The sequence below is a fragment of the Hyperoodon ampullatus genome (assembly GCF_949752795.1).
Source record: "Hyperoodon ampullatus genome assembly, chromosome: 12".
Lineage (NCBI taxonomy): Eukaryota > Metazoa > Chordata > Mammalia > Artiodactyla > Ziphiidae > Hyperoodon > Hyperoodon ampullatus.
The window spans coordinates 68,270,177-68,289,296 of NC_136925.1; the positions used below are offsets into that span (position 1 = coordinate 68,270,177).

At 40.5% G+C, this 19,120-nt stretch overlaps 1 protein-coding gene across 5 annotated transcripts in view; it reads left to right on the plus strand.

Annotated features, from left to right (window-relative positions):
* AIG1 (androgen induced 1) overlaps positions 1-18,904 on the plus strand; it is a 233,646-nt gene extending 214,742 nt beyond the window's left edge. For 3 of the 5 annotated variants that reach the window (XM_079716302.1, XM_079716306.1, XM_079716305.1), the window contains 2 exons: positions 11,720-11,883; positions 18,453-18,904. In XM_079716302.1, the coding sequence (XP_079572428.1) occupies positions 11,720-11,883; positions 18,453-18,490 (202 nt within the window). In that variant the 3' untranslated portion in view covers positions 18,491-18,904. Of the gene's footprint in view, positions 1-11,719; positions 11,884-12,504; positions 12,523-18,452 lie in introns of all 5 variants that reach the window. The other 2 variants (XM_079716303.1, XM_079716304.1) reach the window with 2 other exon arrangements.
* The last annotated feature ends 216 nt before the right edge of the window (positions 18,905-19,120 follow it).

Consider the following 19,120-nt stretch of genomic DNA (forward strand, 5'->3'; position numbering starts at 1 on the left):
CCAGGGAAGCCCCAGTTTCTGCTTTTTTAACTTCAGCTTTATAGAACTCTTGATGGTTTAATTTCGACAAAAATTAAAATGAAGTTGAAAAATGAACACTACAACTCAACTTAAAAACAGTAATTGACTCTATTACTCCTCCCTCACGCATAATACTAAGGTGTCATCTAATGTCTGTGTTACTGTTAGAGTTGGGACCCTGTCTCAAGGGCAGGGACCACATCTACTTCACATACTGCTATATTCATGTCTGACACATCCAGGCCCTGATATGTATTTGTTGAATGAAAAAAAATAAAACGTTTAGCAGTTGTAGAAGCAGCACACAGAGGACAAATGTGACAAATAATGCAGAGATGGCCTCACTATAATTTGACACAGGGCACTGGCACAAAGCAGGAGCTCAAGAAATGTCTGGAAATGTTGCTGTTTATTAAAGAAGGCTGGCAATTAGAGAGAAGTTGGATCAAAGAAGATGTAATCATGGCAGGGATAACCCAAACATTGTTTGTTATTCTAAAAATAAGAATCTAGGAGAGGGAGATGCATGAAATGTGCTAGAGAGACACTAGAGATCATTTCTTCAAAATATGGAAAATTATGATTTTCAGTTGTGGGTATAGCATGTTCTTCCTCCTCCTTTTCCAGAGGTAGTAGTTTAAACGCATGGCTTTCTCATTCCTGCAGCCAATTCTGATGATTGCTTGGGCCATAACAATCCCTTGCTGACCACACTTCCCACCTCCCTCCAGAAAGAACACATGTTCCCTATGGTGTTCAGAAATGTGTCAACTTGATGTTTGGTACCTGTATGCTTTGAGAAGGTCCGTCCAAATGATTAAAGTTAAGCAAAACCAGTCATGAATTTTATTAAGGGAAATTTGAATTGAATTCTCTCCAGGGTGACATCACCATAAGACCAGGTAGGCTGTAGAAAGTGGGACCCAAAGGAACCCAATCATTTGAAACCAGTTTAGACGTATGCCAGGACATTTGTTGTGGGAAAATATTCTGAGGTAGCTTATTGGCCTGCCTTTGTGGATAAATTACTCTGATATTTGTGATTTAGAATCAGGAAGAAAACATATCCTCTCATTACCTCATTACAGGAATTCATTTTGGGAGGCACACACAATTTGCCTGTTTCCCCAGGGATGGGTGGAGGGACTAGTAACCTTGAAAACATCTTTGTGAATGAGAAGTTCGGGAAAATATTCTATATTTCTGCATAAAGAGAAGCAATGGGAAGCTTGCTCGTTTGTTTGGTTTGCTTGTTTTTTTGTCTAACCTAAGTTGACTGTGCTAAGAACTTCACACTATCTAACGACTACAGCTCTGAGGGAAGCAGTACTGTTTACATCCTTTACCAAAGGGGAGACCGAGGCTCAAGAAGTTCAGTAATACCCAAGGTGACTGGACTACCATGTGGATGATCTGGAAGTTGATCTGAAGTATAAATGGCACAACTACATGAACAGGACCCGCTACATAATTTGTGGGGTCCAGAGCAAAACAAAAGTGTGGACCCCCTTGTTCAAAAATTGTTACGAATTTCAAGATGGTGACAGCAGAGCATTAAGCCAACTGTGAGGCCCTTCTGAGCACAGGGCTCCATGTGTCTGCACCCATAAACCTTGCTCCATGTATAGATACATCCCAGGTTCTATAAATTTGGGCTAGCTCTAAGGAGAACATTGAAAAGACTTTGACGAATCTTAAATTCTGATTTTACCTTAAAAGATTGTCTTGAAGAATACTCTATTAAACCTGCAGTAAATGAAGAATTATATAATTATGTCTGTAGCTTCTAAAATTATGTCTGTAACTGAGCTAGAGGATGTTTCAGCACTGCTTCAGGTGGGATGCCTCCACCTGGTATTTGCCTGTGAATTAACACATTAATTCTCTAGCACCACCATACACATCACCAAGGAGAATTTTTTGAGCCCCGTTTTCAGAGCCCTGTTCTCTTCTAGACAAATGTCCTTTGTCATATTCCCTGGGACCTACAGCCTTTTCAGTGGGAAACTTGGCACTCCTCCTCAAGGACACACCTTTGCACCCCGACTGCTGCTTGCTCCTACCTGGCACACAGTGGGGACCCAGCAATTGTTTGTTGAGTAAATTGGTGAGTACATGAACTCCAGAACACTTCAGAATTCTAGATTCTCAGAAATGTAGCAAGAACCAGTCTCCATTCAATCAATATTCAGGAGATGTCCAAGGGGCCTTTAGATTGGCCCTAAAATGAGACAGTTAGATCTAAAGAGAGGGCTAGGTCTAAAGTCAGCATTTGAGCCAAAGGTCAAAACTACCCTTGAAAAGTCCTGCAGAAGCATCACGTGGGAGGTACCATGTGAGACACACAGAATCCAATGGGCAAGAAGTTGATGCACATCCTTTGTCTAGCCCCACCTTGGGGCACAGACTCATTGCCTGCTAAGCAGAATCATAAATTCCAGTAGGCTAACTGCACGTATGATGTGACTGTTTCTTAAGAGGTATGTCAAAGCTTTCTCTGAAAGAAGTGTTTAATCATTTTATCCCTTCAGTCGCTTTTCTCCCCTTGGGAGACATTGTAAAATTCGATTTCTGAGTTTTATAAGAGACTCAGTCTTGTGTTAAAACGTCACCAAAACTGATTTATCTTACATCTTGTAAATTTTCTATATCTCACACATTTTCTACACTGAGCACGAGTTGCTTTTATAGTCTGTGGGGAAAAAAAGAAAAAAAATTACACAGAGATTTCAAACTTGGATCATATTTTTGGTTCCGAGCACATTAACAGCTGTTCCCATCCATTGTATCCTAGTCTTCAGAGCACGAGGGGAGCCTGGCATACAGGCTAAGAGCTAAACCGCTCAGGTGGGTATCTCCGCTTCTCCACTTATTGACCCTCTCAGGGCCTTGGTGCCTTCATCCGTAAAATGGTACTAATATAATCCCTTCCCCAAAGATTTGTTCCTATAAAACACTTAGCACCGTGCCTATCACTAAGAATTCAATGTCGTTAGCCTTTAGCTGTTACTGCATATGAGTCTGTGTCCTGTGTCTTTTGCGCTAATAGCCCAGCTGTCAAATAGCCTAGCTCCTTATCTAAATGTGAATAATAAAATCAGTTTTTCAATCCTCTTTCAAATAAACTAATCTTAAGAACTGAAAGGTTATCTGAGGTAAGATAGGTACATGTGTCTATCTAGGATAAACAAGGGCGACAGGGCCAAAAAAGGGAAGGATGATATTTCTCCCTTACTACAACTCCTCAAGGGCTCCAGTGACCACAGCAATTCATGGTCTATATGACAGGATGAAATTTGGCCATGGGACAGAAAGAGCTACTGAGCTTGACAAGGGCAATTTTTCTTTACTTACTATTTATCTCATATCAGACAAAATAGACTTTAAAATAAAGACTATTACAAGAGACAAAGAAGGACACTACATAATGATCAAGGGATCGATCCAAGAAGAAGATATAACAATTGTAAATATTTACGCATCCAACATAGGAGCACCTCAATACATAAGCAAATACTAACAGCCATAAAAGGGGAAATCGACAGTAACACAATCATAGTAGGGGACTTTAACACCCCACTTTCACCAATGGACAGGTCATCCAAAATGAAAATAAATAAGGAAACACAAGCTTTAAATGATACATTGAACAAGATGGACTTAACTGATATTTGTAGGACATTCCATCCAAAAACAACAGAATACACATTTTTCTCAAGTGCTCATGGAACATTCTCCAGGATAGGTCATATCTTGGGTCACAAATCAAGCCTTGGTAAATTTAAGAAAATTGAAATCGTATCAAGTATCTTTTCTGACGACAACGCTATGAGACTAGATATCAATTACAGGAAAAGATCTGTAAAAAATATTTATCATTTATACCTAGTCAAACAAAGTAGATTTCAGTGATACACATACCACTTGGAATCTGAAATTTTTCTTGCTTCCACTTTGTAGGTGGAAAGTCAGTTTTCTAATTATTCTCAATCCTCAAAGATACTGTGATAATAGATGCCAACTCTACCCTGGAACCACTTGTCCATTGGCTTCAAGACACTACACTTCTGTCTTTCTTCCATGTCTCTAGCCCATCTTTTTCAGCCTCTTTTTAACCTCATCCTCCTCGAACTACCCCTTAAATCTTGATCTTTTTCAGAGCTCTCTTATGGACATACTTCCTTCATACTGTGTACTCTAACTTAATCTGTTCTGATGGCCTCAACCACCATCTTTTTGCCAGTGAACCCAATATCTGTATTGCCACATCAGTCCTTTCTCTACAGTCCAAACCCATGTAACTGCCTTCAAGATATCTCCACTTGGATATCTTACAGATGCCTCAAACTCAACGTGTCCAAACTGAATTCATCATCCCCCCAGATCAGCTCTCTGACAGCATTCCCTATCTCAGGAAATGGCAACATGCTCCACCCAGTTAATCAAGCCAGGAATCTATGATTAATCCTTAACTCATCTCAGTTCCCTCATTGCCTAAATCCAATCAATCACCAAGTTCTTTTAATTCCATTTCCTACATCAGTGCCTTTCAAACTAATTTTACTGTAAATAAATGAAAAATCCTTTGCATCATGACCAAACCAGCATGCACACACACACACACACACACACACACACACACACACACACACACAAGTGAAACAGAAGTTCTGAAAAAAAATTTTTTATCATCGTTATATGCAAGGCTTTCTGATATTTTCTATTACGTTTTCTTGTGTTGTTGCTTTTTAAAATGCTAGTAACCAGTGGGTTACTGGCAGGTGTTTAACAACCAGCTCTTCTGGAGGCGAGGCAAGGAGAGCCAGATATGTAGCATTTGGCAGTTTTTGGTATAAATACTCCCACCATGGTTGAATTTAAGCCACCAACTAACAAGCCTGCAAACATCCTAAAGATACCAGCTCTCCTGACCATATATACAGCATGCAACTGCTTATGACCTACAGTTTTTGATGGACTCTGGTCTAAATAGCTCTAAATCTACCAACTAATTTTCATTCCCAATGCTACCATTCCAGACCTGGCCACCACTGTTTCTGATACAGTTGTTTTCCAAGTCAATCTGATCTGTTTCATATTTATTTAATACCCTTCAAAGACTTCCTGTTGTCCACACTAGGACAGAGTCCATAACTCTTACCATGGCTTAAAAAGCCACCCACAGTTTGGCACCTGCCTGCACCTCATGCCCTCTCCCTTGATTTCAATAAGAATGGTTTCTTCTTGAACATCTGGGAATTCACCCTTGCTTTCATGTCTTTGGACATACTGTTCCATTTGACTAGAAAGTTCTTGCCTCCCATCTTTGTTCAACTAACTGTCACTCATCCTTCCCATCACAGCTTAAATGCTACGTTATTCATTTATTCCTTCTCCTGCTATGTAACAGGCATTGTGGTAAGCACTGAGGATACAGTGATATGTAGAAATAGACTCAGTCCCTCACCTCACAGAACTTAGATATGCTAGAAGGGGAGAACCATTATGCAAGTGAAGATATCATTCAAATTTAAGTACTAATAAAAGAAGAGCTTAAAAAATAAAAGAGATTCATGGTTCTATAAGAATGTATAAAATCTGACCTACTCTAGCAGATCAGGGAAAATTTTCCAATGTGATGGCTGGTTAGTTATAATAGTTGAGCTAAGCTATAAAATAGAAATATAACTTAATGAGTCTAAGGGGTGGATAACTAACAGCATAGGCAGAAACAGAAGCATGTGTAAATCCACATGGCAGGAAGGAACATGGTAAAATCAAGGAACCAGGAACCAAATGAAAGCCAGTGTAAGAGGAGCAAGGTAGGAGGTGGGGGTATGAGACAGGTAGAAGCCAACTCTATGAAGGGCACTCTAGGCTTCATTAAAAATAGGGGTCTTTCGCAGAGAATGGACGTGAGGATGTGGGGAGGGGGAAGGGTAAGCTGGGACGAAGTGAGAGAGTGGCATGGACATATATACACTACCAAATGTAAAATAGATAGCTAGTGGGAAGCGGCCACATAGCACAGGGAGATCAGCTCAGTGCTTTGTGTCCACCTAGAGGAGTAGGATAAGGAGGGTGGGAGGGACACGCAAGAGGGAGGAGATACGGGGATGTATGTATATGTATATTTGATCCACTTTGTTACACAGCAGAAACTAACACACCATTGTAAAGCAATTATACTCCAATAAAGATGTTAAAAAATTTTTTAATAAAAAAAGATAGGGGTCATTGAAAAAGAGCAATGGAAGGCCAATAACATGTTTGAAGCTGGCATATAATGTGTCAGGTTTCTAGTTTGAAACACTCACTCTGGTGGTTATGAGAATGAACTAGAAGGAGGCAAAAGTAAATGCAGAGACAAACTAGAAACTATTACACTACTCTAGACAGAGATTATCACAACACAAATTAAGATGTTGTTCATGGAGATGGGAAAAATAGACTTATTTGGGAGATGTGTGAGATGAACTTAACAAGACAAAGTAATGGACTGAATATATATATGTGGTGAAAGAGATGGACACAGCAAAGATGACCCACAGGCTTGAGTTACAAAACTGAGTGAATGATAGTACCATTGAATAAAATGGAATACCAGAGGAGGACCAAGCTTGTTGGAAAAAAGCATGACTTTGGCTGTAGCTGTATGGAGTTTGAGGTACCATTAAAATGTGTAAAATGAGATGTTCTGAGGACTATTTGATCAACTGTTCTGGAACAGAGGAGAAACCTGGATTAGGACATAGATCTGTGGAATATCTGTATAGGTGGTAGACATGCAGCATTGAACATGGAAGAACTCATCAACCCAGAAGACATAATATGAGAAGAGTGTTTAAAAGCCAATCCTTAAGGAACTTCAACGTTTAATGGCTGGAGTAAAGGGTGAACTTAGAAAGGAAACCAAGAAGAGCAGCCAACAAAGTAGGAAGAAAACAGGAGAAATTGATGTCGAAGAGCCAATATGTTTTGGTGAAGCATAAGAAAAGAAGCCAGACTGTTGGAGGAGGAGGAGTGCAGAGTACAGACCAGGAATCAGTGAGTATAGACTCACTGGAGAAGTTTGTCTTTGAAGAGAAGGAGAGATATAGAGCAGTATTTGTGGAGTTGATGGAAACTTTTTGATTGTGTTTGAATGAAAAGCATTTGAGCATATTCATCAGTTGTGAAAAAACTGGTTTGAAAGGAAGGTGAATACACAAGAGAAAGAAAGCCTCATGGTAAGTGTAAGGTTCACAAAAAAGCAGAGAATGGGGCTTCCCTGGTGGCGCAGCAGTTGAGAGTCCTCCTGACGATGCAGGGGACACGGGTTCGTGCCCCGGTCCGGGAAGATCCCACATGCCGTGGAGCTGCTGGGCCCGTGAGCCATGGCCGCTGAGCCTGCGTGTCCAGAGCCTGTGCTCCGCAATGGGAGAGGCCAAAACAGTGAGAGGCCCGCGTAATGCAAAAAAAAAAAAAAAAGCAGAGAATAATCCCTGTGCCCCCATGACACTCCCACACTTACCCTAATTCTGACTACACTTGTGTTTTCTCTGTAAATATCTGTATTCCTCGTTGGACTGTACTGCGTGAGAACAAGAATCGCCCTTGCCTCATTTGCTTCTGTATCCCTAGTGAGCAGCACAACTCAGGAGGCATTAATAAATTTCATTCTTAATTGCACATTCAAGTGAATGAAATTGGAGGTACATTTAATAAAACAGTCAACCCCAGAAGTCTCATAGTACTCTAGCATATGCATATATATGTATGCACATGCACACACACTATGGTTATCAATTTTTTAGACTAAAATTTAAATTGACATCATTACCTTAAGCATAAGCTGTTTGGGCACTAATATGAGAAGGTCTTAGAATGAGATACAAATTGAAAGTCAACCAAGAACTGAGAACTTTCCACAAATAAATGAGCAAGGCCGTGAGTCATTTTTGTGCAGAAAGTCGAGCCCTGATTATATCAAGCAAACAAATTGTGAAAGCACACAACCTGTTAAGACAAGTGGATGCATCATTCACACCAATCCAGGTGAAACCCCACATAACAGGACTTCTATATCTGAGATGGTATGATGACCTACTAAGTCAAAGCAACTTTAAAAAAAAAAGAAAAGAAAACCTTCTCTTTGTTTTTGGAGACAATATTAAATGCCTCATATAAAGAAGCAAGTCCATGCAGGAGAAAAGAAATCAGGTGTGCGTTCCTTTCCCATCTTTGCAGTTTTTAAAGACAAGTTCTTTAATCTAGTCTCAGTTTCTTTATCTGTGAAATGGGGATAATCGTACTTCATAGGGTGCTTGAATAAGTTAAGGGGGATTGTATACTCAGAATAGCTCTCCACTTCCCTAACCTGAGAATTTTACATTTCCATTGTCAGTTCTGACATATTCTGACTATACTCTATAAACTCTGATTTTTACCTCAGTAGAATGAGGATGACATGCTATATCTGGGATAGCTGAGAAGACTAAATAAGATAATGTGCATGAAGGTCCTTTGTGAAATAAAGAGAACTATTTTTAAAATTGAAGTATAGTTGACTTACAATATCATATTAGTTTCAGATGTACAACATAGTGATTCGATATTTTTATAGATTATACTCCATATAAAATTATTATAAAATAGTGGCTATATTCCCTGTGTTGTACATTACATCCTTGTAGCTTATTTTGTACCTAGTAGTTTGTACCTCTTAATCCCCTTCACCTATCTTGCCCCTCCCCTCAGACTTCTCCCTTCTGGTAACTACTAGTTTGTTCTCTGTATCTGTGAGTCTGTTTTATTATATTAACTCATTTGTTGTATTTTTTAGATTGCACATATAAGTGATAACATGCAGTATTTGTCTTTCTCTAATTTATTTCACTAAGCATAATTCTCTCCAGGTCCACCTATGTTGTTGCAATGGCAAAATTTCATTTTTTTATGGCTGAGTAATTTTTCATTGTGTATATATACCACATCTTTATCCATTCATCTGTTGATGAACACTTAAGATAATTTTCATATCTTGGCTACTGCAAATTATGCCACTGTGGACATTGGAGTGAATATATCTTTATGAATTAGTGTTTTCATTTTTTTCAGGTATAGTTTCAGGAGTCGAATTGCTGGATCACATTGTAGTTCGATTTTTAATTTCTTGCGGAACTGCCATACTGTTTTCCATAGTGGCAGCACCAACTTACATTCCCACCAATGTATATTACGGTTCCCTTTTTGTTACATCTTCACCAACACTTATTATTTCTTGTCTTTTTGAGGATAGCCATTCTGACAAGTATGAGGTGATATCTCATTGTGGTTTTGACTTGCATTTCCCTGATGATTAGTGATGTTGCACACCTCTTCGTGTGCCAGTTGGCCATTATACAAAGAACTACTTAAATTAGGGAGCAGCAAACTACAGCCAGTGGGCCATATCCAGCCCACCCACCATCTGTTTTTCTTTTTTTGTTCTTTTATGACCCAGCTAAGAATGGTTTTTACATTATTTAATGATTAGGAAAAAATCAAAAGAAGATGAATATTTCAAGATATGTGAAAATTATATGAAATTCAAATTTCAATGTCTATAAGTAAAGTTTTATTGGAACACGACCCTATCATTTGTTTACATACAGTCTACAGCTGCTTTTACACTGCAATGGCAGAGCTGAGAGTTGTGACAGAGACAGTAAGGCCTGCAAAACTGAGACTATTTACTGTCTGGTTCTTTACAGAAAAGGTTTACTGACAAAGGACATAGAGGAAAACCTAAAAGACACAAGGGAGACCTGGGAAAACTGGGGGAGATGGGAGTAAGAAGTAATGTTCTGGGCACAGGAACAAATACAGCATGCTTTGTGTGCTCAAGGAATAGCAGGAAGTCACTGTGGCCGGAGTGGAGTGAGTGAGGGGGAGATTAGTAGGAGAAAAGTCAGAAAAGGGCCCAGTCTGCTTAGGCAGGGCCTTGAAGAACCATCTAGGGACTCTTGCTTATACTCAATTGAGAGAGGAAAGCTACTTTGAGCAAAGTAGTGGCAAGACCTGACTTCAATTCAGATCAGCCTGGATGCTCCAATGAGAATGGGCTATAGCATAAACTGTAGCAAGGAGAAAACTGAGTCAAGAAGAGATTGCAGTGGTGCCGGTGAGAGGTGATGATGGCTTGAGCCCAGATGGCAGTGGTGGCAATGGTGAGAAGTAGATATTTGGAGTATATTTGGAAAGTAGAGCCAATAGGATCTAAGGATGGATTGATTAGATGTGGATTTTGAGAAAAAAATGTCAAAAATGACCCTATATTTTCTGGCCCAAGCAATTGCTGGAGTAAGGTAGTAGCCATTGATTTGAGAAGGGAAGGATGTGGGAGACATATGTTTGCTTTTGGATGACAGAGGGAGGGGGCAGATATGCAGGAATTAAGATGCAGGAATGGTGAGTACATCATGGAAACGTTAGCTTGGAGATGCATCCTCCAAGGGGAGATGTGCAGTGGACAATTGAGTATGGAACTCTGGAGATCAGGCTAGGCCAAGGCTGGAGATATGAATTTAGGAGTCCTCTACAGATAGATGGGATGTGGCTATGGTTGTTATATCTATTCAGTATTATAAGATGATTCCATACAGACCAAAAGTGCATTGCAAACAACTTCTGAGGAATAGTGGCCTGGCATCAGAGACGTTACCAAAAGCTGCAAAGGAAAGTTTCAAGTAGAACAAAAGTAGAAAGCCAGGAACAAGTATAAAAATATAACTACAACACCTCCTTACAAGACAAGATTAGGACAAGATTAGGAAAATAAAACTTCCTGTAACATACGGACAAACAAAATATGAGGCATCAGAATCCTTTAGGGTAGTTCAACTTAACTTCTGTTGATTCTCACAAATGCTTCAGTTTTTTTTATGTTTGTTTTTAATTGTGCCTAGCTTGGCTTCCTCCTTTGGTAAAAATCTTTTAGTTTGGACAATTAGTCAAGGTGACCTGGATGGGCTTAATGAGTGCCTCTCCCCTCTACGGCAGTGTTTCTCAATCTTTCTTTCATTACTGACTCCCTCCACCAAGGAAATTTTTAGATATTTTTTTCCAAATTTCCACCCTATGGAAATGTTTTATTGTGGTAAAATATGCATAGCACAACATAATATTTATCATTTTAAGCATTTATAAGGGTACAATTGAGTGTCATTGAATCCATTCACATTGTTATATAAGCATCATCACTATCTATACCCAAAATATTATCATTATCCCCAACTTAAGCTCTGTACCATATATAATCATTCCCTATTCCCCACTACCCCCAGGCCCTGGTAACCTCTATTATACATTTCATCTCTATGAAGTATTCTAGGTATTCTAGTATCTTATATAAATAGAGTCATATAATATTTGTCCTTCTGTGTCTGGCTTATTTCACTTTGCATTAAGTTTTCAAGGTTCATCCATGTTGTAGCATGTCTCAAAATTTCATTCCTCTTTATGGCTAAATATTATTCCATTGTATGTGTATACAACATTCTGCTCATCCATTTATCAGCTGACAGACACTTGGATGTTGCAGAGTATCAGAAGCAAACGGCGACTGGCATTGCTGAAGAATGTTTGTAGTAGGGGGTCTGTATTTGTAATATCAGCAGCTTTAAAATCTGACATGACAGTAACTCCTGTCTCTGTCTCCTTTCGGATTCCACTGCAGGGTGTGTTGGGTGCATCATGTAACGGGGATGTGGGTGTACCCTTTCCTGGAACACATTGGCCCAGGAGCCAGAATCCTCTTCTTTGGGTCTACAACCATCTTAATGAACTTTTTGTACCTGCTGGGAGAAGTTCTGAACAGCTATATCTGGGATACACAGAGAAGTAAGTATTGTTTGGGGGAGCATAAAACAAAAGAATTGCTGCCTAAAAGAGTGTGTGCAGAGACGGATGGAAAATTCCACTGTAGCACAGGATCCCTTATGAAGAGTTTCATTTTTATAACTACCATATTAATTTGAGCTGCTGGCAGTTACCTGAAAGATTTATTACTCACTTTGTCATATTAGCTAGTAAAACATCCAAATCTAAGACAAAAGAAGCATGTCTATAAAATTTTACAGGGAGAAATGTAGTGCTAACAGAAAAAAAAAAAGTTTAGGAAGTTCACTCTGATTAACAAAACACTGCCGTAGCTAAAGGGACCCCCCGGTGAAATAGACAAATTATTAAATGTAACCAAACAGTCTCATTAGAAATCACCCAAATCTCCACTTCTTACATCATCCTTCGCGTGGGCGCAGCAGCTTCCAAGAGGGCTTGCCATCACTCTGCCAGAACTCTCAGCAGCGCAGAATACCTCTGGCAAGTGTGATGAAGCAGTGACTGTCATATTCAAGACTTGAAGGTGGCAAAGAGGGACGGGCAGTAAAGGGTAATACTTCATTGCTGCAAAAACTCTCTTAACCTATGATTTGATTTCCCTTTTGTTTCTATTTATGGCAGAGCCTCCATCTTGGCAAGGCATGTAATCTTACCCCAGCAGTGCAAAACAAAACTTGTCCAAAGTGTATGTCAGATAACGTAAAAATGGGAGGGTGGAAAAAATGACAGCACAGATATGTAGTGATTTGAGTCCTGAATGAAAATACATCCAAAGGCAAGACGGTTTGGGGATTTTAGAGAGCTCTGGGTATCGCCTCTGACACAGTCACAACATTGTAGACATCACCTGCAAATGATCTGTGATCCACAAACATTGAGCACCCTACTTTGTGCCAGATACTATTCCAGGAAGTTGATCTAATTAGACAAATAAAACACAGTCATTGCATGTTATTGAATTGGACTTCTGTGCATGGATCTTCTAGGACTGTATGCGTCAAGGTGTTAGCCAATGTTAAATGGCCCAGAGGAATTTAAGGGTTTCCTTTCTCAGTAGCTGGCTTGATTTTAGGCAGTGGTCTATTAGAAAAAGTGTTAAATATTTTTATCAATTCAGGCTACAGCTTGGGGGACCAGAAATTAATCTTTTAATAATTTTCTTCTATGTTCAATGGGAATTGTAATCTTTCTCTATTAGATAACTTATAAAATATTTAGTTAACTTACAAAAATATTTTCAAAACAAAATATAAACTTTTCTCAGCTTCTTGGGAGAAAGGCCATATTTAAATTTAAGCTAATGTGTCCAATCTATGTTATTCAGGAAGTACTTATGACTCCTGTTTCCCCTTGATTAGCTTGATTCCAACGTTCATTTGGCCGTTGTTCTACTACTTCTAAGAGAAGATTGCCTGAAAACCAGGAGAGAAAAAATCCAGTCTAGATTAATAGAATATTGCTTTTTAGCAGCTTTGAGTTAGACGTTAAAAATGAATAGTGAAGCTAAGGTTTTTGTTGTTTTTTTTCAATGATCTGTCCAATTTAATTTGTGCCATTCTCTTAATAACGCGAGTTAAGGTTGACTAACATTTTGTAACTCATTTCAGATGTAGAGATTAATTTTATCTACATGGAACCATCTAGTTAATGCCCCAGAGGCAGATGTTTTGTGTCAAGTGCATCTTTTTTGTTTATGAGAGTGATTGCAAACTGATGGCCTCCTCCAAATTTTACCTGCCAAAAAGTTTTGTTAGGCCTACATAGGATTTTTGGTTTTGACCCCCAATTTTTTTTTTTTTAAACACAAGTCTATTTATTTATGGCTGTGTTGGGTCTTCGTTTCTGTGCGATGGCTTTCTCTAGTTGCAGCAAGCGGGGGCCACTCTTCAACCTGGTGCGCGGGCCTCTCACTATCGCGGCCTCTCTTGTTGCGGAGCACAGGCTCCAGACGCGCAGACTCAGTAGTTGTGGTTCACGCGCCTAGTTGCTCCGCGGCATGTGGGATCTTCCCAGACCAGGGCTCGAACCCATGTCCCCTGTGTTAGCAGGCAGATTCTCAACCACTGCACCAGGGAAGCCCCCTGAACCAACATTTAAAAATTGGGAGATTTCATGCAAAGGCCGGATTTCTCAGCTAATCAAGTATTTTAACATCTGGCAACACCAAGCCCACTATCCTCTTCTGGCAACAACGGATTAGAAATGAGTATCAGTTGCCCCCGTTAAATGGCCCTTTAATTTTCCCTAGTTCTCACCAGGCCATTTTGCTCCCTCACAGTGGCTTGGTTCTGTAGGTAGTTGAGTTTGAAACTGTTGATTAAAAGCAGTCGTTTCTGTGTATGCATGTGTGTGTGTGTGTGTGTGTATTAGAAGGAATTGAATGCAATCACATACAGTATTACAATCCTGAGTACATTTATTACACCCCAAATAAAAACCCCCAAGGAGCAGGAATACCACATTTGAGCCCCCTTCCTTGGATCCATCTTTACAGATTTTTAATGGCTCAGCTTCAAAATAAAATGTTGGCTTCAACTTCAAAATAAAAATCACGTTATTACAGAATCTTAGAATCAAAAATTAGATTAGAAACCATCTATGCCAATTTTTTTTTTTTTTTTACTAAGAGGCAGCTGAGGCCCAGCAATAAGTGACCCACCAAAATAAGTGGTTGCAAAGTCAACACCTTCTGACTGATGTTCAATCCTCTGTTATTTCTAGTAAACCATCAGAATGTCACCATTGGAAACCCAGACACATGAGAGCTCCAAAATTTTACTCAGAATCATGGATCTAGCTTATAAAATAACAAAACAGATCAGCCTGATATGAACTATGAACAAAAAGCCCTTAAAATAGGCTAAATTAACAATGAAGCATTTGCTCTTTTTAAAAGAAAGTAACTCGGACTTCCCTGGTGGTGCAGTGGTTAAGAACCCGCCTGCCAATGCAGGGGACACGGGTTTGAGCCCTGGTCCAGGAAGATCCCACATGCCGTGGAGCAACTAAGCCCTTGAGCCGCAACTACTGAGCCTGCACTCTAGAGCCCACAAGCCACGACTACTGAGCCTGTGTGCCCTAGAGCTCACGTGCCACAACTACTGAGCCCACGTGCTGCAACTACTGAAGCACACACACCTAGAGCTCATGCTCTGCAACAAGGGAAGCCACTGCAATGAGAAGCCCACGCACTGCAACGAAGAGTAGCCCCCGCTCGCCACAACTAGAGAAAGCCCGCGCACAGCAACGAACACCCAACGCAGCCAAAATAAATAAATGTTTTTTAAAAAAATAAAGAAAAGAAAGTAACTCAAGGTGGCTTTGTGGATGTTACACTGGTTTTCTAGGGAAGCTACAACAAAGGACTACTAAATAGCTTAAACAATAGAAATGTAAGGTCCCACAGTTCTGGAGGCCTGAAGTCCAAAATTGGGGGATTGGCAGGATTGGTTGCTTCTGAGGACTGTGAGGGAGGGATCTGTCCCAGGCCTCTCTCCTTGGTTTGTAGATGACCGTCTTCATGTTTACATGGCATTCTCCCCTATATGTGAGGCTACCTCCAAATTTCCCCTTTTTGTAAAGACATCAGCCATATTTGATTAGGGCTCACCCTAATTTTAACTTGGAAAAGACCCTATCCCCAAATACAATCACATTCTGAGGTAAGAGGGGTTATATTTGCAGAGACACAATTCAGCCCATAACATTCTACCTCTGCCCCCCAAAATTCATGTCCTTCATTCATGCAAAGTACATTCCCAACAACCCCCAAAGTATTTCCAGCATCAACTTTTATGTCCAAAATCTCATCTTAAATATCAACTAAATCAGGTATGGGTAAGACCCGGGGTATGATTCATCCTGAAGCAAAATTGCTCTCCAGTTGTGAACCTGTGAAACCAAACAGAAATTTATCTACTTCCGAAACACAGTGGTGGAACAGGCATAGAACATGCATTCCCCTTTCCAAAAAAAAAAGAATCATAGGGAGAAAAGGGTCACAGTTCTCAACCAAGTTTGAAAGCCAGCAGGACAAATTCCGTTTGAGTTTAAGACTTGAGAATAATCCTCTTTGGCTGAATGCCATACCCTCAGGACTCATCAGGAAGGGGGGTGTGGCCCTGCACTCTTGGTGCTGGTGGCCGCCCTCGGGGACCAAGGAGCAGCCAGCCGCTGAGCCACCTTCAGATTCATTCTTCCTTTATTTCAACCTGTCTCTGTCTCTTTCAGTCTAGGCTGGCTGTGTTTCCGCTGGTACAAAATTCTCCCATGTAATTCGTGGGGTTCCAAGTCATCAGATGAGAGGTCTCCCACAGGTCCTTCCTGGCTTCTACTGAGACGGTTCCTTGGATCCATGAGTCACATGCCTCATCTCTTTAGCAAATGGTTGTGCAGACATACCCTTGGCCTTCTCTCACATTCTGAGGTCCTGGGCATCAGGACTTCAACACATGAATTTGAGGGAGACACAGTTCAGCCTACAATTGCTGAAATATTCTGTGCTTAAGCTAAAAATTTATTCTAATTCCAGTGTGTCTGACTGGGGTGACCAGTCTCATTAAAGTCAAATTTTATACGAGGAGAAATGCAAGTGTCCAGAAGTGAAAGGTTGAGGTGAGGGCGGAGAAAGCAGGTAAAAGAGCAGAAGGGAGAGGAGGTCGGAGCCAGGCCCATGTGACAGAAACCTCCGCCTTTGTTCTCCCCAGCCTTCCATCCGGCTCATGTCCCACACAGGCCCACGCAGGCCTCCAGGGTTCCAGCGCTGCCCTCCAGGCCCCTCTCCCAGCATGGGGGAACCACATGTGTCTGACTCTCTCAGGGTCAATCAGCTCTTCCTCTACGTTTCTGAAAAAGCATCCTGCCTCAGCTTTGTGGCAGGTTTCTTTCTGCTAGTTGTGTGGAAATTATACCTCTGGTTCTTCCAAATATTATTTACAGTTGTCTAATTTTTTCCGTCTACCTCAAAGCTGCCAAACTAAAGTAGGTGGGGAGGCACTTTCCCTGTCTGGGTCAATGAACACCCCCTGTTCTCCACCCCCACTTTCTAAGATTCCACTATTGCTGCCAACTCAACCCATCTGCGGGAGAACACTTAGGAGAAAAGAGACTTTGAAAAGAAAAGCAAGCAGTTATTAGCTTCTCCACAGGAGAGGAACATGGGACAGCGCTGGGACCCAAGTCACGTGTGCTGTTTGAACAGAATCTATGTTGTGTTTTTCTGCCTTTGCCTTGGTTACCCAACAACTAAGCCGTCTCCTGCCTTCTCCCCCTCAACCCTATTCCGCCTCCCTTCAGACGTCCTTACTCTTCAATTTGAAGCTTTCCTTAACATGATTTCTGAGAAGTACTTTGGAAAAAGTGTTATAGATCTCCGCCAGTTCCTTAGTCATGAAAACCAAACCTAAAAGTCTAAGGACACCTGTTCTGAGAATGTTACTCGCACTCCGCTGCTACCACCCTGATCACACAAACACATGGTGCTAGGAGCTGGGGGCTGGGGGAAGGCGCGGGGGTGTCTCTCCTACTCTAAGCCCTATCGTGACGACCCTCCATGTTTCATTCTACTGCTTTCCCACGAGTTCGGCCTTCTCTATGTTCACCGTTTATTAATTTATTCCATAAAGATTAATTGAACTCGTACTCTCAGACAGACACTGTGTTAGGTGCTTGGGATATAATCAGGAACAAAACAGTTAAGGGCTCTACCTTCAGAGAATTTGCAACTTATAAGAGAATACCAACAAAACCTGCAATGCAGTATCTGGGGTTCTTTTATTCCAGCAAAAAGGCTCTGAGAATCCGGTGTTAGGAGAAAGGTGTTTAAGTAGAAGCAAAAGAAAAAAGAAGTGGGGAGCATTTGCCAGATTTAACTTTAATTTATGAGAATGACTTAAACATTTTCATCTCCGGGAAAATGAAATATCACTAACTATTCATTACAGACAACAGGCAAGGTCTTACCAGTCCGGTACGTATGAGTCTTTCAGGAAGAAAAACATAGTTTTACCAGGCTTGCATAGAACAGAGGCGGAACTTTACGTACACGTGGGTCTGGAAATAAATAGTTTTTGTGGCTAATAAGCTCTCTATGGGCCTTAAAAACAAAACAAGACAACTAAACAAAAAAGATCTGCTTTTGAAAATCCAGAGTCCTTGCCTTGGGAAGGGACGGGAGTAAAATACAAATAAATGAGGTCTCTTTGAAACTCATCAGCTCCACACCTCCTGTTGCTAGAAGCTGGTTACAAGGCAGTCTGGTTGGGATTTCTGTGCAAACTCAAGGAGTCAAGAACTAACTTGCGTCCCTCACTCCCAGAGGCCTTAAGAGCTGGGTGTGTCTCAGAGAAGTTATGTCCTGATTTGGGGGGAAGGGGAGGGAGGGAGGTCACTGAGGAAGTTTCTGGAGAAAGTTGTAAACGACTTTTCTTCTTAGCGAGAAGAAAAGGGATGGGCATGCAGGGTGGGTGGGGAGAAGTGTGGAGAGATGAGAGTTCTTTTAAAGCAGCTTTGGCAAATCTGCTCCTAGTTTAATCTGACGTCCAAATAAAGAACTTTGCCTGTATTTCTAGGTATGGAAGAAGAGAAAGAGAAGCCTAAATTGGAATGAGATCTAAGTCTAAACGGAAGAGCAGGATGGAGCCACCAATGAAGACTCATTACCCCCGGGGCATTGGTAATGCAGGAGAAACTTCAAAGAAACCAGTGGAATCCGCCTTCACCTCCCTGCCCCAGAGAGAGGGAACACCTTTTATGCAGAAATATATATATATAAGAATAAAATACAGATATTTCCAAAATAACTTGCCCTCAAGTGTTTTAAAGAATTCTTTCCGAATTCATTATTGATAATAACATCTTTTTTCTTTTTTTTATTTACCTCTTCTAATTTTTAAAACTAAAATTGGTCATTGGATTTTAATTTTTGCAATTGTAATTCCATTTAATCAAGGAAGAAGAGAATCCTATTGTGTTTCTTGTTGAGAAATATGTGAAAGTCAAAGGAGCAGATGTGAAGCATAGCATTCATGTATTTATTTAGTCCTTACAGGAGGCTGAAGAATAAGCATAAGCCTGGAGGAAACGAGATGGATGTTCCCTATTGCAGTAATGTCACAGTTGTCTCAAACAAGGCAATATTAGTAATAATTGCATTGATTTAGTTAAAACCCCGAGTGTATTTGGATCTCATGATTTAATTTTGTGAAATATTTCCTAGATGCAAACTATAACTTTAATA